This window comes from Somniosus microcephalus, chromosome 17, assembly GCF_052327205.1.
Source record: "Somniosus microcephalus isolate GS21.2 chromosome 17, FLI_Smic_1.0, whole genome shotgun sequence".
Lineage (NCBI taxonomy): Eukaryota > Metazoa > Chordata > Chondrichthyes > Squaliformes > Somniosidae > Somniosus > Somniosus microcephalus.
Window position 1 is genome coordinate 38,161,777 of NC_141003.1, and position 23,936 is coordinate 38,185,712.

At 40.1% G+C, this 23,936-nt stretch overlaps 1 protein-coding gene across 4 annotated transcripts in view; it reads left to right on the forward strand.

Annotated features, from left to right (window-relative positions):
* The window catches only part of apaf1 (apoptotic peptidase activating factor 1), a 214,521-nt gene that overhangs the window by 146,555 nt on the left and 44,030 nt on the right, over positions 1–23,936 (forward strand). For all 4 annotated transcript variants that reach the window (XM_086010199.1, XM_086010197.1, XM_086010200.1 and 1 more), the window contains 3 exons: positions 5,082–5,207; positions 12,530–12,655; positions 16,191–16,334. In XM_086010199.1, the coding sequence (XP_085866325.1) occupies positions 5,082–5,207; positions 12,530–12,655; positions 16,191–16,334 (396 nt within the window). The remainder of the gene's footprint in view (positions 1–5,081; positions 5,208–12,529; positions 12,656–16,190; positions 16,335–23,936) is intronic.

A 23,936-nucleotide genomic window follows, 5' to 3' on the forward strand; every position in this document is an offset into this window, starting at 1 on the left:
TGCAATGGCAAACACATGCAGAAATCCCAAACTTGCGGTGTATTTCAAAGGCAGTATGACGCACCGCAAAATCCGGGCCATGAATTGGGAACCATTGTTTTATTTTTGAAATGTACAATCTGAGTTTTACAAAACTCTGCAAGGACAAGTTTATGTAATAAAATCTCAGTACTGCCTATTGTTGGATGTGACCATGAATGTTACTCTGACTTGCATGTGAACTTACCCCACAACAGATGTTTAACATACACTGCTGTAGTTTCCAGGTACGTCTCATCATTTATTTTTTAAGGAACAAAGTTGGCTTCCTTCTAGTCCTCGGGAACCACTCCCAAATGTAGCAACCGTTGCTAATTTCAGTCTTCATTTATTTTGAGTCATGAATGTACATTGTCTGGGACAGGTACTTTTAGTTTTGAGAGCATCTAACATTGCGTGACTATATCTTTTGCTGCTTGCATATTATCTAGCTCCTCTTTTCTTCCTAGAAACTTGCTACCTGACTTACAATTTTCCTCCTCTTCCTGCATGAATATTGATGTGAAGTTATTGTTTAATTATTCTGCTTCTTTGCTCTGGGTTCCACCAATCCAACTGTCATCTTTAAGTGGACCAATATTTTCTGTCGGCCTTTGTGTATATTTGAAAAATCTCTTAGTGTTTCTCTTGGCTTCTCTCGTGAATTTTTTCACCTGCTTTTGCTTGTTTTCATCATTTACCCAATCCTCCTAAGTACCAGCGTCCTTGTATGTTTTGAAAGCTGCCTGCTTACCACTGATACTACTCTTTGCTGCTACAGCTTGGTTTCTTTTGCCTTTTAATCTGGCAAGAATGAGTTTTGATTGTAGCCTCACCAACATTTCTTTAATTACTTCCTGTTTTTATACTGTAGATGTCCCAACCATTATTGCAATCCAGTTAACAAACATAGTTTTCAACATGTCAAATTCTGCTTCTTTAAGCAACAATATTTGTGTCACTTTTTTGTTTACATTACTTCATGAGCATGCCATTCTAGTGATATGATCACTTAATCTAAACTACTGCCCCATCTTGTGCACCATAATACAATCACTACTAAAGATGACTAAAGAACAAACTGAGAAAGGAAGCAATTTTACAGCAGCTGTTGAAACGCAGTCCTCTATTTTTACTCTGCTGCTGTTCTCCTATCTCAGTATCTGACCAATTGAAATAGCCATCAATCATTCATCATTAATCTTTTTTGCAGACCACCTTGATCTGAAAAAACAATTCCCTGCCTATCCTCTTGTCCAGGTGATATGTAACAGTGTCCACTAATTTCTTTCCATGGCTGTGATGTTCACTGTTATCTAGATGTTATGTCCTCTATCTGTTTTATGGTACCTGTAGGCTGTACACCCTAGTATTTTAATCTCCCAAACGAATATCTTGGTTTAACTAGATTTTTGTTTTATTAAATCACACTTGCACACTTCTATTTCTGATTCTGCAAACTTGTTTTGTATGTTCCTAGCATTGGTATAAAATCATGTAGATTGCTCCTTCATGAGAAATTAATGGTTGTTCCTGTTAATTTTGTACATTTGTTGGTCGGTGTATCTCATGCAGTTGATTTCATTTCTCAGAAGCAATCTTGTGGTCCTGGTGATAAATTCTTACTGATTGCTGAATCATTTTTGAAGGCAGTAGAGGTTGTCTGTTTTGATTCCTTTTCAATAAGAGGTATTATTTCTGCTGATCTCCTTTTGTGTCTCTGGTTAAGAAGCAGGGTAGATCAGTTTGCTCCCAGTCCTTCACTATGCTGCTGTGAGGGTGTGCGTGAGAAACCAGGAGTTCCTTCAATCTTTTCCCTTTTGGTAAATTGCTTGAACCCTACCTGCTGCCTCCCTATAGCAGCAGGGCTGAGATTGGGAACTCAGCAGCTGACAGGCCATGGATGTAAAACATGTGAACCAAAATAGCTCATTCATAGCAAACGGTTATGGGTACTTCACAAAATAGCATTTCGATTGCAGGACATTGTTTTTTGTCTATGGTTTCCTGTATGGCTAGTTCTCTGTTTGAGAGACCAGTTGACCAACTGGAAAGCAAGTTACCAGGTCATTCTGGCACACCACCTTCGAGTAGCAGTCAAAAGCAGCATTGGCAAAGGCCTGGGAGAAGGTTGCTTAGCCATCATCTGATGTGGAGAATTGAGTGTGTAGCCTGGAGAGACCAGAGGAGAGGAGATAAATAGAATCCTTTGTACAGAAATGACAATCAAAATGGTGTGTGAAGCTTTAGTGCCTGTAATAGGTTAAAGGTCTGCTGGGCGAATACGAAGAATGTTCTCATTTTTAATTATTTCTCTTTTAAGTTTAATTATTTCCTCTGCTTTAAGTTTATTTTGTGAATAGAAAAGTAACTATGCTAGATCAAACAAAGAATGCATAATGCATGATTGTAAGAGGTTCTAACTAACAACACCATTGTGACATTCTGGACAAGATTTTATTCAGAACCTGTATAATATGATCAAAGACTGACAGGCTAGTAAAAACTTCAAAGCTTTTAGGTTAGAACAAGGACTTAAAGCAATTAAAACATTATTTCAAACTCCCTTGTGAATATACGAGAAATATTGAATAAGTTTATGCATTATTGAAATGTAGACAGGAAGCAGAATTGACTGTAGATCGTAAGAAAAGCCCAAAAAACATGCAATAATGTACATTGTTAGCAAACTGTACAGGTAATTACGTGAACCAGTACCGTGTGAAATAAATACTCCATACATGCTGAAATATTCCTTCAGTAAATTGAAATGTGAAATTTACAACAAAAAAATCAGGTGTCTAGAATTCCAATTGGGTGATCATCTTCTCCATGTTTGAGAGAGTAGGCATGAAAGTGTGACATTTGTGAACTTTGCTAATTAAAAGCACTGAATATGAGCAATGGGAACTGAAGCTAAATGGCAAGATGTCATGTGCCTATGTTCCTGTGCTCCGGCTCGGAAACATCAAAACCATGATTGGTGGGGCAGCCACTGGGAGTTTAAAAAAAAAAAAGTGGCATCTACAGGTTGGCCGGGATCTTGCAGTCAGCGGCAAACGAACAGTGCCAGCTGTTCCTTACACTTGCCCACAGACTTTCTGCGGGCTTTTGAACCGCAACTTGTGGTTATTAGAAAGCCAAAACAGAGCAGCGCCCTCTGCAGGGGATCTGGGACCGGTGTGAACAGGGCACGTCTCCTTAACCAATCAGATTGAAGAATCCTTACTGAGACATGCAGAGTCTAAACCAAGAACTGTAATTTAGAATATTTAATTCAATGCCAAATCATGTACAAAAAGCAAAAGAGAGGGAAAGAAAGATGAGATTAAAGAGATAAGAGACAGAAAAAAAAGTTTATTTTTAAAAAACCTCCGACAATAATTAAAATCTGAAGGAATGAAACTCTTCAGTGCCAGGGAGTTTTTTTGGCAGTAATGAAGACATATCACGTTATTAAAAATTCACTTACACTTGAGTGGCTAAGCCCTAACTCTGGCGTGTTTAGTGGGTATCTATCATGTAAGTACTGCAAATTCTCGCCCTTCCATGTATGTGAATGCCGAGTCTCTTGGTGAGATACTGGTGTAGCGAAGATTCTGGAGGAGCAGGGCAAATTGGACAGCAACTTCCTGATTTCTGCGTTTAACTGCGCATGTGTGGACTCCGGGAGTTGCTGGCCGATTTACTCTTTAATAGCTATGCACACTGATAGCCTCACCGTTATTCCTACCGCAAAATCCGGGCCATTGTATGTTTAAAAAAAATTTTTTTTTAATCATATGGCTAATTTTTTTCAGGTTAGCTCCCATTTAACTATTGCAAGCCTTTATTTTGGGATAGCACTTTGACTAAAGATAGAGGTAAATGTGCTCCAGACAGTGGAAATAAGAACTGATCAGACCTTAATAATATAAATAATATTGAGTTTCAGATTCTCTGAGATTGGCTTGTGGCCTGCATCAATTGATCCTTATTTGCGAGGATGTGTGAAATACATGGGCCCAAACTTTGCAGTCGGAGGCTTCCCGCGGGCGGATGCCTCTGACCTGCAAAAAATCTACGAATTTACCTGGTGGTCCGGGAGGTACGGAGACTCGCGCTCCTGGGCCTCTCCGGGTACCCTTGGGTAGAGGCCCACGTATCCCAGGGGCGCTGGCGGCTTGCAAGCACCCATGGGATCACATGGGCCGGCCCAACCAATGAAAGAAGGGAATCCCCATTCATACTTATGGGGATTCTGTACGTACGGGGATCACTTTAAAAAAAAAAAATACACTAACACATGAAATAAATCATTTTTAAAAATTCCATATTTAAGATTATTTTTTTTTTTTAAGTATATGATTTAATGGGGCTAAAAATAAACTTACCTTATTGGACAGGGTTTTTAATGTGTAAATGAGTGATAAAATTTTATTTTTCTATTTTTCAAAACTCTTACGCTGGTAAAAGCAGGTCTTATGCAGGCATAAGAATTTCAAGGGCATTCGATGGGCAGAAGTTGGGCAAATAGCGCAACTCTCCGCCCGCGGAGGCCCTTCTCCCGGGGATGCGGATGATCTGTCAAGAGGATTCTTGACAGCGCACAAGTTCCAGGTTTCCGCGCATGCACTTCGCATTCCTAAACCCGGAACTTGCGCGGCCCTTACGAGTGCGGGGACACCTCTTTTGCTGTAACAAAACTGCAATATATTTATTGTGTAAAGAATAGAATTGCAGTAAGGGTTACATCCAAAACATGAATTTGTCTCTCTCTTTAAGATGCTAACTGATCTGTAGGACATTTGCCACATTATCATCAGGTCTTATTGAATTGTACAAATTTAGTTCAGTTAAAGTTTAGCTGTGCTGACGCAGACATATATCTAATTTGGGGCATCTAACATTAATATGGAAAATATGTCGATTCACATGCAAATCTAAGTGGTAATTTGGTTAATGCAGATCTGATATAGAATGTTTTCTAATTTTTATTACAGCATAAAACCTTGTTATAAACCTTTCATTTTAATTCAAGTTTAACGCTAGATTTCACCACTACATTACTTTTAACAATTTAGGTGTGGAATTTCGTCTCTGGGGAGTTGCTGAAGAGCTTCGAATGCCATGATGGAGCAGTTCTGTCATGTGATGCATCACCTAATGGCAGTAAAGTTGCTTCTGCTTCTGCTGATAAAAGTGCCAAGGTTGGTGTCTTTTTTTCCTTCTAAAGTCTGAACTAAATATCTTGCCATTAACTGTTTAAAAATAATGGTGTCTAGCTTCTGTATATGGGATACCTGGTTGAGACTGCAAGTCTATAGGAAAATATAACATAGGGATGTAACCATAGTAACTCGTGAGTGATGCAGGCTACAAAAGCGATTTATTTCTGTGAACCAGCACTTCTAGCTGTACCATACCATGCGCTTGGGTAAAGTCATTTGCCCACAGATTTCAATACTGACAAATCATTGTTGTGCTAGTATGTTTTGACACTTCTGAATTGTTGTGACGTGGTTCACCACATGCATAAAGGGTCGAGCATTGACAGTGAAAATATCTCACTGGTGCAAAGGACTGATGGTCTGGTTTGGTTTAAGGTCCATTATAGGGACAGAGGGAACTGTACGCTGTATTTGCCCATGCTATCATTGATCTGAGAATGGAAAATTCTGACAATTAACGCCAAAAGCGAAAGGATGCTTATACCTCTGCTTGATGGATACAGAAAATATAATAGTTTAAAATACAAAAATGGGAAAAAGCATGAGCCAGAAAGAGATAGTAACAGCAACATCATACAGTGTGCGTTTGTACATCGGATATATTCTAGTGATATTGCAGTATTAAAACTTAAACTGTTCACGCACAATGTAGTATGACATGCACATTATTATAAAATTACAACTAATTTGATTTTAAGGAGGCGAATTGAGTATTACCTTCAGCACTTCATAATACAAGGATATTTAAAATCTTGGTCAAGGGTTTACTCTTTAGGACCTATCGAACTACTCAGCAATACCTGGTAACTTTCTAAATGGTTGTATGTGTTCTACATTAATGAACTGTGTAATCTATTCACTTAACATGTAGAGGATACTGGAAAAAATACTCTATAAAATCATTAATGTACATTAGATCAAAAGTGTGATACCCCAAGAGGGAAGAGAGCACCTGGGAATTTATTTTAAAGAGTTTTCTTGATCTGAATATTAAGGACTCAATGGAATGCAGTCTCTGCATTCTACCTGATGGTGGATCTTCAGCATTCTTATCAAACTGAGAATGTTTAGAGCCAACGTTCTCTTAAAAGATAGGAGCAAGAGTAACTATGTTCAGAATTCACCATCAGCAGGAACCACATTAAGTAAACCCAGTGCAAATTTATTCTGAGGATTCAGAGATGGAGTGTGACACCTTTCAGGTCAAATTTCAAAATCAAACCTTTCTCAAAAATCTTCTGCCCAATTTATAGTCAAGTTTTTTGGGTTCTCAATGCCATCAGCTGAAATGTTTTAGATTCGTAAGTTGATTTTGATGTTTTCCACTACTTCAGACCTTCTGAATTGCAACTTGATGGAGGAAGCCAGACCTCTTCTACAATGACTGGGGCATGACATATCTTGCGGTTCTTTGATCCAATTTGGATTTGTCCATGAAATTTGGCAGATTTTGTCTAAGTTTTTCCAGTTGCAATACAAATGTGAAAAATCAAATCTCCAAGTAAAGTATCTTAGTTAATCTGGGTAGAGAATTCAAAGGAATACATTATTGAAGATGGGAATCTTTCATGATGTGCACATCCCAAATAGTAGTTAGTAGTTTGATTTACTGGGCAGTTTTCTAAAATCATAAATCAATTTGGATGTCATAAGCAATCCTAAAGGATTTTGTTCTCCCCTTGGATGAATTATTTGATCAAATTATGTAGACAGTAAACACTTATTACCTGTCTTGCTGTCAGAAATGAACACTACTGCATTGTCATATAATAGATGTTTCAGTTGATGAACAGCAGAAAGAATTCTTTTCCATTTGTTAATCTACAAAATACTGTTAAACTATTATCCAATTTTAGAAGTAGACATTTGAACATATACGAACATAAGAAAGAAATTCAGAATAGTCACACAGAATCATAGAATGATACAGCACAGAAGGAGGCCATTTGGCCCATTGGGCCTGTGCCGGCTCTTTGGTACAGCTATCCAATTAGTCCCACTCCCCTGCTCTTTCCCCAAAGCCCTGTAATTTTTTTCCCCTTCAAGTATTTATCCAATTCCCTTTTGAAAGTTACTACTGAACCTGCTCCCACCACCCCTTTCAGGCAGTGCATTAACAACTCGCTGCGTAAAAAATGTTTTCCTCATGTCACCTTAAATTTGTGTCCTCTGGTTACTGACCCTTCTGCAACTGGAAGCAGCTTCTCCTTATTTACTCTATCAAAACCATTCATGATTTATCAAATCTCCTCTTGACATTCTCTGCTCTAAAGAGGACAACTCCAGCTTCTCCAGTCTCTTCACATAACTGAAATCCCTCATCCCCGGAACCATTCTCGTAAATCTCTTCTGCACCCTCTCTATGGCCTTCACATCCTTCCTAAAATGTCGTGCCCCGAATTGAACACAATACTCCAACTGAGGCCTAACCAGTGTTTTATATTGTGATAGATTTTTTGGGTTATCAGTCCAGGAAACCGGTTAGCAGTGCTGGATCTCAACAAAGCTTCCAATCACATGGCTATATGTCAAAAACATGGAAAATTCCTAATATTTCACAGGAAAAAAAATTCAAAGCACTCTTTTTGGACTCGTATTGTTATCCAGGGTTAGTTAGTTTTTTCTTGTGCGTACTGCTTGAGCATGGTTTCAAACAAATTGAGGCTTCAGCATCTCTGTCTAACCATAGCTTGATGATTAACTTATCAGAGCAACCTCAAGGGCTGTCATCCTGCAGTTGCTTGAGATTTACAAGAATACATAATTGCTAGTAAGAAAGAGCAATTCAGAGGTGTCCATTTACAGTTCACCCTGGGATTATATCTACCTCGGAGCCAATTCCAGATGTTACAGTCCAGTACTTTTTCTCCCCCCACCCCACCTGAGAGGTTTTTTGAGCAAAAACTCTGAGATTGCTAGTTAATCCTTCTTGTCCACTGATGTCATAAATGGTTACCAAAGCCACAGCTGACTAGATCAGTCTTCTAATATGGACTTGTGGTGGCGTCAACAACACAATATTCTTCAGGAATACAAATTGTAGCTTCCATTACCATCACGTACCTTGTAAACAGACCGCTATTAGAATGGGAAGGTGTTTGGTACATTTGGATTCAACGATGTGACTCTCAAATGGTTCCAGTAAGACACAAATAAGTTAAAGATGAGACATTTTTCTCTGCCTGCCAAAATATAAGATTCTAGCTCATGCCATTGACAGCCTATAGCTGGTCAACAGCACAGCAGTTTGGTTTATCATCAAGCAAGGAGGAGCCAGTTCTGCAATAATTTAATGGACTCATTAAGTGACTCTCACTGCTAACCATTTATCTGGGGTAAACAATGGCAAGAGGCAAATCGCAGAGCCAGACATTTCTATTTTCACCTGCAAATCTTGAACTTGGAAGCTACAGATCTCTCACTTTGTTATGGAGATGAACCTGCTCACAAAATACTCCAGTAGGAGGTTTCCACAGGTGTGTTGCCTGCCAGGATTTTCCATGCATTTCCTCTATTTTCATTCATTTTCAGAAACTATGGATAGAGAAATCATAAATGATTCTTCTAACTCTTTACTAGACAAGGAACCTATGGGTTTCAGGTGTCATGTAGTTTTATACCATTAAACTGATATTTCCACAACGGATTAGGTCTCAATTAGGTGCTCAGATATGTTATTCCTCTTCAAACAATCTCGAAATGACTGGCTGCTGAAAGGCAAGATTCTTAGACAAAAGTCCCAGTAATCAGTAGCGGAAATCTTAATGGCTTCTTAGAAAAGCTTCCATTTTTTTCCAGAATAAGTTTTATTGGTATAAGAGGTTTATCTTTTGGTACCTGCATCAAGCTAATAATCTTTACTTAAAATATTACTCAAGGTCTCAATAATCTTGGCGTGCCCCAGCATCTATTAAATCTAGGTTTGAAATAAAACTCCATACTTATTCACTGAGTGGTTTAAATAGGGTTTCAGCATCATCCTTCACAATCTTTGGCTTCTGTTCAATTCATCATCAGCTGATAAGCTAGAAATTCTTAGTTGGAAAACTGCCTTGTTGCTTGGGTTAGTAAACGCCAGGCATTAGTTAATCCAGCCTAATTTATTTGGCATGAGGAAAGGATCCTTAGATGACTTCCAAGTACTTTTTTTCCAAGTCTGAGTTTCTGCCACAAGAGGTTACTGTTCATTCTTTTTATCCATGTATTAATGCCTTCGATGTGGGCTATAGATTCCACTGTCTGGATGACAGACGTGCCTTATTCCCCTCTATTGACAGATCCAAGCTTATTTGTGAAACCAAGGCATTTTGCATACCCTATGGATCATGTGCTATGAGGAGCCAAGTGTTGAAAGACTTGAAAGTGTATTCTGCACTGTTGATCTTTAATGAAGAAAATCATTAGAAAATGCTGAAGGTTATTTAGTGCAATCAATACCTATATTTTAGGACAACGTCAAAAAGATGAATTTAAAGAATGTGGAGCAATCCTCGTATCTTTACCAAATACCACTGTTTGAACCATTCTGCTAAAGAGATCTTGCTTTTAGGTAGATCTAATTTGACTCTAGGTGTCATCCAGTATGGAACATCAACCTCCCTCTTCAACTGAAGCACAAGTTGGTTATTCTATTATGTGAAGGATGTGAATGAAGAAGATAACTGCCTATCTGTCAGGATTACCTTCATTTGTTAAGTAGAAGCACCCTTCACACATCACATGCCTTCTCAACCAAATTCATATGTCCCTTTGAGAAAACCTAATCTATTGCAGATATACCCACAGTCCGTATATTGCCTACTGGTATTTAGCTTCTCCTGGGGAAAAAAAAACTTAGAGAAGGCAGCTAGGATCTCTTGGGTGGCTTTACGGTGATGCTTATATCAAGAAACTTCCTAAATTGATTCCCATATGATTCTCTACATTGTTCTTGGGTGTATCCAGTTGCATGTGGAGGAAGTTTCCTTTGAAGAATGAAGAGGAGCTAGGTTATCTGTCATTGTTCAAAGAATTGTACAAATTGTGTGGTTTATTTAAAACTGTATGAATGCATCTACATGCAGAAGTTGTATACATTACATACTCAATACCAGGTAAATCTGATCGGTACATAAAATCCAATTTGCACATGTTCTCGGAGACTTGTAAAGGCAAATTAATTATGAATATCTTGCTACGTATTAAATGGTAATTTTTGCCTCAGTAGTAATTAAGTGCTCTTTCACCCATATAAGGAGCATACCATTAACGGATGAAAAGACCAAAATAATTATGGAAGGAAAGATAGAATGGATGAAAAGAATAAATGAAAAAAACAAAATTCATGGCATTATCCCTGAAATAATCAACATTTAAAGTGCATGAAAATTAATTTTAATGGTTATCTACCATGCAGAGGAAGGCTTTGATTGTCTTTTTTAAATGTTAAAACCGATGAAATTCACATTACCCTAATATATGAATTGGTATTTCCTCTTCCTTGAACTCGTCATTTATGACATCGGTTGCAATGGATATAATTAACGGAGTGTTTTCTTCTGCCTTCTGTTTTGTGTGTCACAAAATTAGCTTGGGAAGGTGCAAAGTTGAAAAACTGTAGGGTACTTTTTTTGAAAATGTCAAGTCAATAAAGAATATTACAGATACATATCATGTGCAACATTACTTGAAAACCTGTTGGGTAGCACTGTTACAAGACTCAGCTGTTGAGACATGTGCTGTAGTTACAAAAAAATGATAAATTTTTGCAGAGTTATTGCATCCCTTCAGAACTTGTATATGGTTCAGAAAATTCAAATATTTATTGGCTTTTCAAGAATTGGTGCAAAAAAATAAAGCTACTTATAGACTATAACATGGCTATTGCATTACTTAAGAAGAATATGATATGAAGAGAGATTTTAAAGCCATCAAGACTATTACTGATATGTGGAGATGCCAGTGTTGGACTGGGGTGGACAAATGTAAGAAGTCACACAACACCAGGTTATAGTCCAACAGCTTTATTTGAAATCACAAGCTTTCGGAGCGCTGCTCCTTCATCAGGTGAAGTCATCACCTGACGAAGGAGCAGCGCTCTGAAGCTTGTGATTTCAAATAAAGCTGTTGGACTATAACCTGGTGTTGTGTGACTTCTTACATTACTGATATGGAATGTGTTGAGTATTGATTTTGTTTGCTTTAATGTTTGTGGCAACATAACTAGCTGACATAGGAACAGAAGGCGGCCATTTAGCTCCTTAAACCTGTTCCGCCATTCAGTGAGATCATGGCTGATCTGTCACCTAACTCCCTATCCTTTGATACCTTTGGTTAACAAAAATCTATCAATCTCCGATTTAAAATTAACAGTTGACCTAGCATTAAACGCCGTTTGCAGAAGAGCGTTCCAAACTTCTACCATGCTTTGCGTGCAGAGGTATTCCCTAACTTCACTTCTGAAAGGCCCCTAGTCTTGGACTCCCAACCAGCAGCAATAGTTTCTCTCTATCTACCCTATCAGCTCCCCTTAATATCTTGAAAACTTTGATCAAATCACCCCATAAACTTTCTAAATTACAGGGAACAAAACCCTAGTTTGTGTAACTCCTCGTAATTTAAAAATCATCTATTAGATATTTTAAATCATTGACAGTACAGCTGGTAGAGTGATCCAACTGTGTGCCAATTTATTTTACATGACTATTTACTGTTCCATAGTGTTGAGGTGTAAAATACCAAAAATAAAACTTGCACTACGTAACAGAATTCACGTATAATGGTGACATAACTCATTCACTGCACAGTGGCACCTTGATGTTAGCCATTTCAATCAGTATCCACTCTACACAGCTGAAATAAAGGCGCCAGCTGGTATTTTGTGGAGACTAGGCACTGCCCTCAACTCTGGCATTCCCTCAGTAAAGCTCTCTACCTCGCTCTCCTCCTTTTAAGATGCTCCTTGAAACCGACCTCTTGGACCAAGCGTTTGGTCACCTTTCCAAATATCTCATCAATTTTTGTCTGATAACGCTCACTTGTTACTAAATGTGACACTAGGCATCATTCCCACTACAACAACAACAACTTGCATTTATATAGCGACTTTAACGTAGTGAAGCGTCTCAAGGCGCTTTGCAGCTAATGAAGTACTTTTGACTTGTAGTCACTGTCGTAATGTAATTACTATTCCTTGAATGAAACTTCTGGTGAGTGTATTTCCTGTTTTGTTTGTACATTTTTCTATAAGGTGGTGTTAGTTATTTAACTATCAGTCATTTAACTTTATTTCTTCTGTAACATTGTGTGTATTTTTTTTAAAGATTTGGAGCCTGAACAGCACTACTCCTCTTCATGTTTTGACTGGTCACAATGCCTGTGTCCGGAGCTGCAAGTTCACATGGGATAATGAATACTTGGCTACCGGAGATGACAATGGTGAAATCAGGGTACCTATCACTTACACTCAAACTTCAAAAGATTTTTTTTGTACTATTTTTTGTTTTGATGGGTTTACTTTGATGAACCAAACCATTTATTAAAGGAAATGAGATTGTTTCCTGAATATACATAGATGATCTGGGACTACACCCCATAAATGGAGCACACACATGAGCATAGATCAATTTACCCAGATCTCCAGCCATAATGTGCGTGGCCTACACTTGAGTGCCACAGAAAAAGGAGGAAACTTAATTTCAATGTTCAAGCAAGAGAATAGCTAAAGAAAGAGTAGTGCCTATTAGAGACCAAAAAGGAAGTTTGTGTGTGGAGGCAGAAAGAAGGCGTGGGTATGGTTCTTAATGAATACTTTGCATCTGTCCTCACAGAAGAGAGGGACGATGCAGACCTTGTAGTTGAGGAGGAGTGTGAAATATTCGATCAGATAAACATAGTGAGAGGGGAAATATTATGGGGTTTAGCATCTTCGAAAGTAGACAAATCGCCAGGCCTGGATGAAATGTATCCCAGGCTGTTAAGAGAAGCAAGAGAGGAAATAGCAGAGGCTCTGACCATCATTTTCCAATCCTTTCTGGCTACAGGTGTGGTGCTGGAGGACTGCTAATGTACCATTGTTTAAAAAGGGAGAAAGGGATAGACTGAGTCATTACAGGCCAGTCAGCCTAACCTCAGTGGTGGGCAAATTATTGGAAAAAATTCTGAGGGATAGTATTAATCGTCATTTAGAAATTTAGAAAGATTAATCCAGGACAGTCAGCATGGATTTGTTAAGAGAAGGTCATGTCTGACTAACTTGATTGAATTTTTTGAGGAGGTAACCAAGAGGCTTGACGAGGATAGCGCGTTTGATGTAGTCTACATGGATTTTAGCAAGGCTTTTGACAAAGTCCCACATGGCAGACTGGTCAGAAAAGTAAAAGCCCATGGGATCCAAGGGAAAGTTGCAAATTGGATCCAAACTTGGCTCAGTGGCAGGAAGCAAAGGGTAATGGTTGATGGGTGTTTTTGTGACTGGAAGGCTGTTTCCAGTGGCGTTCTGCCAGACTCAGTACTGGATCCCTTGCTTTTTGTGGTATATATCAATGATTTAGACTTCAATGTAGGGGGCATGATTAAGAAATTTGCAGATGATACAAAAATTGGCCATGTGGTTGATAGTGAGGAAGAAAGCTGTAGACTGCTGGAAGATATCAATGGACTGGTCAGGTAGGCAGAAAAGTGGCAAATGGAATTCAATCCGGAGAAGTGTGAGGTAATGCATTTGGGGAAGGCTAACAAGGCAAGGGAATATACAATAAATGGTAGGATACTGAGAAGTGTAGAGGAACAGAGGGTCCTTGGAGTGCATGTCCACAGATCCCTGAAGGTAACAGGACAGGTAGATAAGGTGGTTAAGAAGGCATACGGGATACTTTCCTTTATTAGCCAAGGCATAGAATATAAGAGCAAGAAGGTTATGCTTGAATTGTATAAAACACTAGTTAGGCCTCAGCTAGAGTACTGCTTGCAGTTCTGGTCACCACATTACAGGAAGGATGTGATTGCACTAGAGAGGGTACAGAGGAGATTTACAAGGCCGTTGCCAGGACTGGAGAATTTTTGCTATGAGTAAAGATTGGATAGGCTGGGGTTGTTTTCTTTGGAATAGCGGAGACTGAGGGGAGACTTGATTGAGTTGTATAAAATTATGAGGGGCCTAGATAGAGTGGATAAGAAGGACATATTTCCCATAGCAGAGAAGTCAATAACCAGGGGGCATAGATTTAAAGTAATTGGTAGAAGGATTAGAGGGGAGTTGAGGAGAACTTTTTGCATCCAGTGGGTGGTGGGGGTTTGGAACCCGCTGCCTGAAAGGATGGTAGAGGCAGAAACGCTCATCACATTTAAAAAGTACTTGGATATGCACTTGAAGTGCTGTAACCTACAAAGCTACGGACTAAGAGCTGGAAAGTGGGATTAGGCTGGATAGCTCTTTTTTGGCCAGCACAGACTCAATGGGCGGAATGGCCTCCTACTGTGCTGTAAATTGCTGTGATTCTATGAATATTGTAATGGAGGGGTGAATGACATCATATTGATGGCCTCACAATTTCCTGGCATTTATACAAAATCTGCATTCATTCATAAAAACACTATATACAGCAGACACCCAGGGCTACCACGAAGGGTTTGACCCGAAACGTCAACTCAAGTTTCTCTCCACGGATGTTGCCTGACCTGCTGAGTTTTTCCAGCATTTTCTGTTGTTACCCAGGGCTACCATCCAGCTGTCGGATGAAGCAGTGTTGATTTAAAGGAACAGCAGAAAGCAAATCTTTGAAAGGCTGGTTTGTAACTGTTTTTGTAACTCTTGTTTTAGTAAGATATTTTTGGTCCACTTGTTAAGGCTTTGTGCCACAGATTGTGGCAGTGCTATACTTGGAATGGGGATTCTGTTTTTATGTTTTCCTGAGGGAGAAGCAACAAGGGGATGCCCGACAGGTGAGGTAGACAACATGATGACTCTGCCTACCTGCTGTTACCCACCCACTTGCAAACACAGGCAGGAGTGCACTTCTCCGGACATGTTGACAGGCTCTGATTCACCAGCGTGACAGTGGCAGGGTTGTGCCACCTGCTATAATCTGACTTGTCACCAAACTCCGCACAGTTGTGATGGCCACTTCACCCCTTGTCTTGTTTCTTCAGATTGGGATACTTTTCACTTCATTTTTAGCGCTTTTCTTTCTCCCCTTTTAGCCTTGACAATGGCTGCAAACCGGTTGAAATCCCTTTTGAGCCTTTCCAAATACTTTTAGAATTTTTTCAAACAAAGTGGTTTCATCCCTTTAAATTTCACCCGAAGTGCAATTTTGCAGTCTCTTTCCACCCCCACCATCATATTTTACTAGCTCCTTGCAAAAGGCCAAAACCACACCAGGAGCTATGAATAATTTTGGATATAGGCTGGCGATGGAAAATTGCCTTGAACCAGCTCACTGCTCTTGTGGCTAGCTTTGAGCTTGGATCTAGCCATTCTGGGCTGAAGTTTGCCGGTGTGCTTTACCATAAGCTAAAAAAAGTTGCAGATGCAATACAATATAGTTGAAAGTTGATACTTTTTCTTTATACTTTTATTATGTAAAATATTTGAAACTAATTACCTTTGGGAGCAGTGCTCATCTTTCCTTCCCCACCCCAGCTTTAACTCAGGAATGCTATATAGCAGTTTTCTATACTGGCATATTCATCTATTAATTTGGTGTTTCTCTGAACTCAAATGGATGAAAAGCAAAATAGACCCCTCCAGAATTCAAATGTGCAATGCTTTAATTAATGTATAGTACACCTACTAACTGCATTATCACAACAATCCAGGAAATCTTCAGTGAAAACATGTAGGTTTATCCTGCTAAAGGTGTTGACGGCATAGTAGATTAGCGCACTGCTTACTTACCCCTGGGGACCCAGCTTCAACATGTGAAAGAGCAAAAATAAGTTGTTAATATTGGAATGGATTTCTTTTTCTGTTTTTTTGAATAGATCTGGAGGGTAAGAGATGGTTCTTTACTTCACATTTGTCCGAATGAGTTAGAGGCCAAGGATTCCAAACACGGAGGCTGGGTTACAGATCTTCACTTCTCTCCCAACAGTAAGATTTTGGTTTCCACTGGTGGCTACATAAAGGTAAGAGCAAATAAACTCAGCATCAAAGGAGCATTTTGTTTCAACAATTTTGTAATGCAGTTTCTTTAAGTTTTTTTCCTGTTGCTGACTTACCTGTAAATTAAGCCAGAAGCCAAGTAAATGTTAGTTATTTTTGACTGGGACTAATACAGCCTTGAAGCAAATATTTCATGGTTAATAGATGGTAAAATATTAGCTACTTGTGAGAATTCACTATCTGGTTCCATAGATATAGAACTGATAACTCTGCTTTTTTTAAATTGTTTATTTGTGATGTATAGTTACTAATGGCACCTCTGAAGAGCAGTGGTTACTTATGAGATTTATTGGGTGAGTTAATGCCCACCAGTAAACTTATTGATGCAATTGGATGATACCCGAGCAGTTGCTGGGCTACTCGGGTATCAGCAGCAGATTTCAAACCATAATCACATTTTTGCTAATCTTTTATTTTTATCATAGAAATTTACAGCATAGAAGGAGGCCATTCGGCCCATCATGTCTGTGCTGTAATCCCACTTTCCAACTCATGGTCTGTAGCCTGTAGGTTACAGCACTTCAAGTGCATATCCAAGTATTTTTTTAATGTGATGAGGGTTCCTATCTCTACCACCCTTTCAGGCAGTGAGTTCCAGACCCCCACCAACCACTGGGTGAAAACAGTTCTCCTCAACTCCCCTCTAATCCTTCTACCAATTACTTTAAATCTATGTCCCCTGGTTATTGGCCTCTATGCTAAGGGAAATAGGTCCTTCTTATCCACTCTGAGGCCCCTCATAATTTGATACACCTCAATTAAATCTCTCCTCAGCCTCCTCTGTTCAAAACAAAACAACCCCAGCCTATCCAGTCTTTCCTCATAGCTAAAATTCTCCAGTCCTGGCAACATCCTTGTAAATCTCCTCTGTACCCTCTCTAGTGCAATCACATCTTTTCTGTAATGTGGTGACTAGAACTGTACGCAGTACTCTAGCTGTGGCCTAACTAGTGTTTTAAAAGCTTCTGGAATAATACATAACCTGGCAATTCATATGAATGCAATGTACATAGTGTGCATCTATTCATCAGTGTTTCTATCAGAAATGGGCAGCAACAATTCCAAATATTCTAAGGGAATTCAGAGAGTAAAGGGAATAGAAATCCAGATTCTTTTTATACAATTATCAAGAAAAACTAGTCTAATCATATGTAAACTTCTACCAAGTCATGATGAGGTGGTAAATGCATTGTCACTTCCAGAAGATGCACATCTCTGGAAAGTTATGAAGAACAAGGTAGGTTAAAGGCTGAGATGGGTCCAGACTGCGCCTCAGAAAGCAGTCACTTGAAACCTAAAATTCCTATTTTTGTTGTCTCGGGTACTCCTTAGGCTGCCCAGTGGTTATCTCTGATATAAGACATGGTACCTTCAGTGGCTCAACAAGGTTATCCAGTAAGCAGCTGAGTTGTGCAGCAAAGCCCCAGATTTGATGGCCGTGCTGTGCATAGTCAGTTGATCTCAGTTGTCCTGCCTGTACTGTCATTACAGTTGACCTCGGCAACCCATGTTGGGGGGGAGCAATCTGGCATTGGTTCTTGTTCTTGACTGCTATCCAGGAAGGGCACATGTATGGGTGTCGGACAAGTACAAGATGGAGCTTGGCTGTTAGGCCCCCTTGATAGAATTGCCAGCTGCTACTCACCGCTGAGGCTCACACCTGAATAATGCCAACTTGGATAAGGTATCAGACGGAGCTTGGCACCCAAGGATTTGTATAGCAAAAAGGAATTGTGTAGAAAACTGACAACGATCAGGCAATTCATTTGCTTGGAGTAGGACCATAACTACATACTAATAGCGTCACTTGGTGATTTTCATAGGAATTAAGTATGGTTATTTTACATGATAGGAGTTCAGTTGGTGCTAAGCTGGCATAGACCTTATTCCCAGACTTTACTAGCATGATTAAATTACAGGAAACTTTGTGCTATCCGGCACCGACTGGACCGAGCTGTTGCCGTCCCATCAAAACTGCCGGACAAGCCAGCGCTAATGTTGAAACATACGGAGATTTTGAGCTCCGTATCTGGCAACAAACCCTGTTGCTTAGCAACAGCTTCTAAACAGCCGACCGTACCTTGCAAGCGTCTCTGTAGCTTAGCAACAGCTTCAGTGAGACCTTGCAGAGCTTGACTGTTGAGAAAAAAGCAACGAAAAGAAAAAAAAACTAATGAAACGGCTCCTGATTTTTGCCGGTGGCTCGAGCTTGCCGGACATTTAGCCTCCAGATAACACAAAGTTTCCTGTATTTAGCAGAATCCCATTCTCCAGAATTTATTTGTTATAAAAAGGCTAATTTTTTAAAAACAAAATTTCTACACTGTCTAACTGAGCAGGTGAAGTCTAGTCAGTCAAATTTGTATTATTGGAAGCAAAGGTCAGTCTTATATGAACAATGCCATTGTAACATAGGAACAGCAGTAGGCCATTTAGCCCCTCGAGCCTGTTCTGCCATTCATTGAGATTATGGCTGACCTGAACCAAACTCCATATACCTGCCTTTGCCCCATATCCCTTAATACCTTTGGTTAACAAAAATCTGTCAATCTCAGATTTAAAATAAAATGGTTTCTCGCTATCTAATCTATCTGTTCCCCTTAATATCTTGAAAACTTCGATCAAATCACCCCTTAACCTTCTAAATTCCAGGGAATGCAACCCTAATTTGAGTAATCTCTCCTCGAAATTTAGCCCCTGGAGTCCGGGTATCATTCTGGTAAACCTACGCTACACTCCCTCCAAAGCCAATATATCCTTCCTACGGTGTGGTGACCAGATCTGCTCACAGTACTCCAGGTGTGGTCTAACCAGGGTTTTCTATAGCTGTAGCATAACATCTACCCCCTTGTATTCTAGTCCTCTAGATATAAAGGCCAGCATTCCATTAACCGTTTCGATTATTTTCTGTTCCTGTTCGTAACATTTTAATGACCTATGTACCTGGACCCCCACCAAGTCTCTCTGGACCTTCACTGTTTTTAGCTTTCCACCATTTAGAAAGTACTCTGTTCTATCCTTTTTAGGTCCAAAGTGGATGACCTCACATTTGCCTACATTGAAATCCATTTGCCACAGTTTTACCCATTCACTTAATCTATCAGTATCTGTCATTTTATGCTTTCATCTACACAGCCTACCATGTCACCTATCTGTGTCATCGGCAAATTTGGATATGTGGCTTTCTATCCCATTATTCAAGTCATTAATAAATGCAGTGAATAGTTGAGGCCCCGACACACATCCCTACAGCACACCACTAGTCACATCCTGCCAATTTGAGTACCTACCTATTATCCCTACTCTATGTCTCCTGCCGCTCAGCCAATTTCCTAACCAGGTCAATAATTTGCCCTCAATTCCATGGGCTTCAACTTTAGTTAACAGTCTCTTATGAGGGACTTTTTCAAATGCTTTCTGAAAGTCCATATAAATAACATCCATAAACATTCCCCTGTCCACTACTTTAGTCACCTCTTCAAAAAATTCAACCAGGTTCATCCAGCATGACCTACCTTTTACAAATCCTTGTGTTTTTTCCTCATGCAATGACTATTCATTAATGTGGAGAGTAACCTAATTTGAAAAATGAGATGGGTAATTTTACTTTTTCTTACCTTAGGACGGACTTCTCCCACACCCTCAATTAGTTATCCTTGAAAGTTCCAAGTCCTCATGGAGAGCTTCATGAGAATAATCCATCTTTTGCCGCTTTGAGAATGGCCTGTAAAAATATGTTGATTCCACAATGAAAATGCTTTGGGCTACTTTCTTCGTAATTACAAAAAGGTTTCCCATTTGGGAACAGAGTGATTGCTCCTAAATGATTTATAATCTGGATTCAGAAATGCTGATTCTAGAATACTGAGTGGATTATAACCTTCAAGAAAAGCTTCCTAATTGTTGTATGTTTAAATAGAGGCAATCACATTGGTGATACTAAGATTACCAGTGTGTTTTATCAGAAATGTAAACAATTACATAAATCATAAACCTGACGATATGCAAGTAAAGTATGAAGGTCTCGGACATTAGTGACTTAATGTATCTTAATGTCATTGATAATGTTTGTTCAGTGAGAGTGAGTGTTCCCTAGAGTTAGTGCAACCTTTAAATTCAAGAATACTTCACAAAGCTGGCAACTATCAAATGTTAATTCATATGTTTACATCACATGTGTATTGACATTTTAATCCATCACTTGAATGAATTATCACTCAGCCAGGCAGTGAAAGTACCATTCGAGCCACAATTGCTTGCTGCACACTGACTCCAAATATTTAGTGCAAAATGGGAAAAGAAATTCCTTGTAGCCTTGCAGCAAGTTTTTATAGCACAGGTTCTTCCAAGAAAATGGCATCATACCTTGAGATCTATAAAAAGAATCTAAAAAAAAATGCTATTTAGTTTAATTTCAACAAATCACACTTGTATAACAACTTTACTTTGCAAAAGGTAGTGTATGAGAGGGGGAGTTGGTAGAGGAGGTCAAAAACATGGTCAAAAGAGAGATTTTGGAGACATAACAAGGCAGAAAGATTTAGGGAAGACATTTTAATCCCTACAACCATGTTTGCTACCTCGACAAGATTAAAGTCTTGAGCATATCTGGCACAGAACCTGTTTAACCATCCATTAGATCTGGCTGGACCACATCAAGTGCTATCAGGCCTCATTCTCCTCTACCAAAGCTACCCACCACTCCAGGATCATCCTGGAGAATCAAGATAACCCCCCAACTTCTTTTCTGCTCTACAAACTGCCTCCTTGAAACCCTTCTCCCCACCTCCACCACTCTTGCCTCTAAAAACAAATGTGAAGAGCTCATGCATTTCTTGGCCACTAAAATTGAGGCCATTCATTCAGCTACCTCTGCTGACTTACACCTTTCTGCTTTCCCACCAAGTCAAACCACCCTTCAGGATCACCCCTGCTCTAGCCCTGGAACCCATGTCTCTCTCTCTCTCTAGTTTATTTTCCATCTCCCTTCATGCCCTCTCTGATCCACCTCCTACTTCTTTGATCCCAGTCCTACTAAATTGCTGCCCATCCAACGTCCCTTGCTGGCCCCCCCCCACCCCAGCCCAGCCCACCCTCAGAAAACACACCGAAAATCCCTCTGTCCTTGCAAACTACTGCCCAATCTCCAATCTTCTTTTCCTCTCAAGTTGTCACCGCCAAGATCTGTGGCCCATTTTTCCCACAGCTCCCCATTTGAATCCCTGCAATTAGCTTCCTGCCCTGCAATAGAACCTAAATAGCTCTGATCAAAGTCACAAATTACATCTTCCGTGACTGCAACCATGGTGCATTGTTCCGCCATGGTCCTCGACCTCAATGCAGCCTTTGACATGGTCAACCAAACCATCCTTCTCCAACACTTCTCTTTCATTGTCCAGCTCAGTGGGCTATCCTCACTTGGTTCCACTCTTGCTATCTGATCACAGCCAGAGCATCTTAAGCAATGGCTTCTCTTCCCACTCCCACACTGTTACCTCTGGAGTCCCCCAAGGATCTCTCCTTGCCCCCCTCCTCCTCCTCCTTCACCTGTATGGTGCTCCTTGGCAACATCATCTGCAGACATGGAGCCAGCTTCCACATGTATGCTGACAGCACCCAATTCTACCTGTGCATCACCAATCTTGAGCCCTCCACTGTCTCTCTCGTTGTCAGACTGCATGTCCAACATCTGGATGAGGCACAATTCTCCCCCTGTTAAACAGTGGAAAGACTGAATCCACTGTTTTTGCCCCTGCCACAAATCATCTTCATCGCATAGCCCACTTACTTTCACCTTTAACATCACCCGCCTTTCTCCCTGCCTCAATCCATCTGCTGCTGAAACCCCACCCATTATCCCACACCAAGTACCTGCATCTCCCTATAACCCGCCCCCCAAACTCACTGTTCCTTTATTTTTGGCTTCTTGTGCATCACCTCTCCTTTTGCCTCACCAGTGGCGGCCTTTTTAGCCATCTATGCCCCACAGTCTGGAATTCCTTCCTTAACCTCTGCCTCACCACCTCCTTTTAAAGCTCTCCTTGAAACCCACCTCCTCAACCAGACTTTTGGCCACCCCTCCACATCTCCTCCTTGGCTCCTTTTCCTGACACCTCCGTGAAGCACCTTGGGCCTTTTTTTTTCTATGTTAAAGGCAAAGAAATGAAAGTTGTTTTCCTCATGCCTGGAAGAAATTGTAATCTGACTGTACTCCAGTGTGTGCACCCTTTATTTTTCAGTAGGAAGAGTTGAAGTTTATGTCAGTTGAGAGGAAACTCAAATGTACAACATGCTATTGTAAAACACGGCCCTTTGGTATAATTAATTCTGTTTGTGGATAGGATATTGTTAATAGACTATTCTTGTCCATTAATCACCTAATTAGCTTTTAAATAAATGCTTCACATTGAGGCAGTCATCCTTTGTAATGGTCTCAAGTAACCCTGCAGAGTCCATGCTATTTATGCACAGTACTTATGCCCTGTACGATTTTAATTAAGACTTTGCTGAAGTCATGCCTGAGAATTATCCTAACAGTGTTATCATGCTAATAGTGTGGCCTGGACAAATACTGCGTAGTTGCTGTTACTATAGTAACACTCTGGGAACTCTGATGAACAGAAAACATTTGCATATAGATTTTATCAAGGGAACTGCAGATTACTTGCATTTTGTCGATGTTCTAGATGCAATTATTGAATGACATTGAATCTATAGATACGTGTTCACCTTTTGTTGCAATTATTTTGAAAAAAGTGAGGATGTCTTGCGTGCTGGGCATGGGTCTTTGGCACCAGTCGCGTTCTTAAAATTTGCCCAAGTTACCATTTTTCAGCAGGCTATTTGACTCTGGAGGGTACCCACCAGAGCCCGACCCTTGTCCTCAACCACATTTGTGTACTTGTACTTGTACTTTCCAGTAGGGCAGTAATTGGGAGCAGGAACCCAAACTGATTTTTTTTCTTAGTTCGTCAAGGGGCTCTGAACCCAATCCTGTTCTCCCAATGGCTGACATGGGAACTGGAATTGGCCATTCTGCCCCAGAGCCTGTTTCACCTTTCAATTAGTTTATGATCTGTACCTCAAATCCATTTACCTGCCTTTGCTCCATTTCCCTTGATACAGTTACCCAACAAAAATCTCTCCATCTCAGTCTTGAAGATTTCAATTGTCCCAGCATCCACAGCCTGTTGGGGTAGAGTTCCAGGTTTCCACTACCCTTTGTGTGAAAAAGTGCTTCCTGATTTCACTCCTGAATTGCTTAGCTCAAATTTTAAGATTGTGCCCCCTTGTTCTGGATTCCTCCAGCAGAGGGAACAGTATCTCTGTATCGAATCCCTTTATCAGCTGACACAGCACATACAGGAAACTTTCTTTTTATCTGGCACTGACATGGTGCCGGTTGATCAAAAAGTCTGGATTACAGAGAGGTATACTTTACTAAGGTACGAGAGCCCCGTACACGGCCACAGATCCAGGCATCCCTGTTGCATGGCAACAGGTGCAGGAGCCCCGGTTACACAGCCACAGATCCAGGCGTCCCTGTTGCATGGCAACAGGTGCAG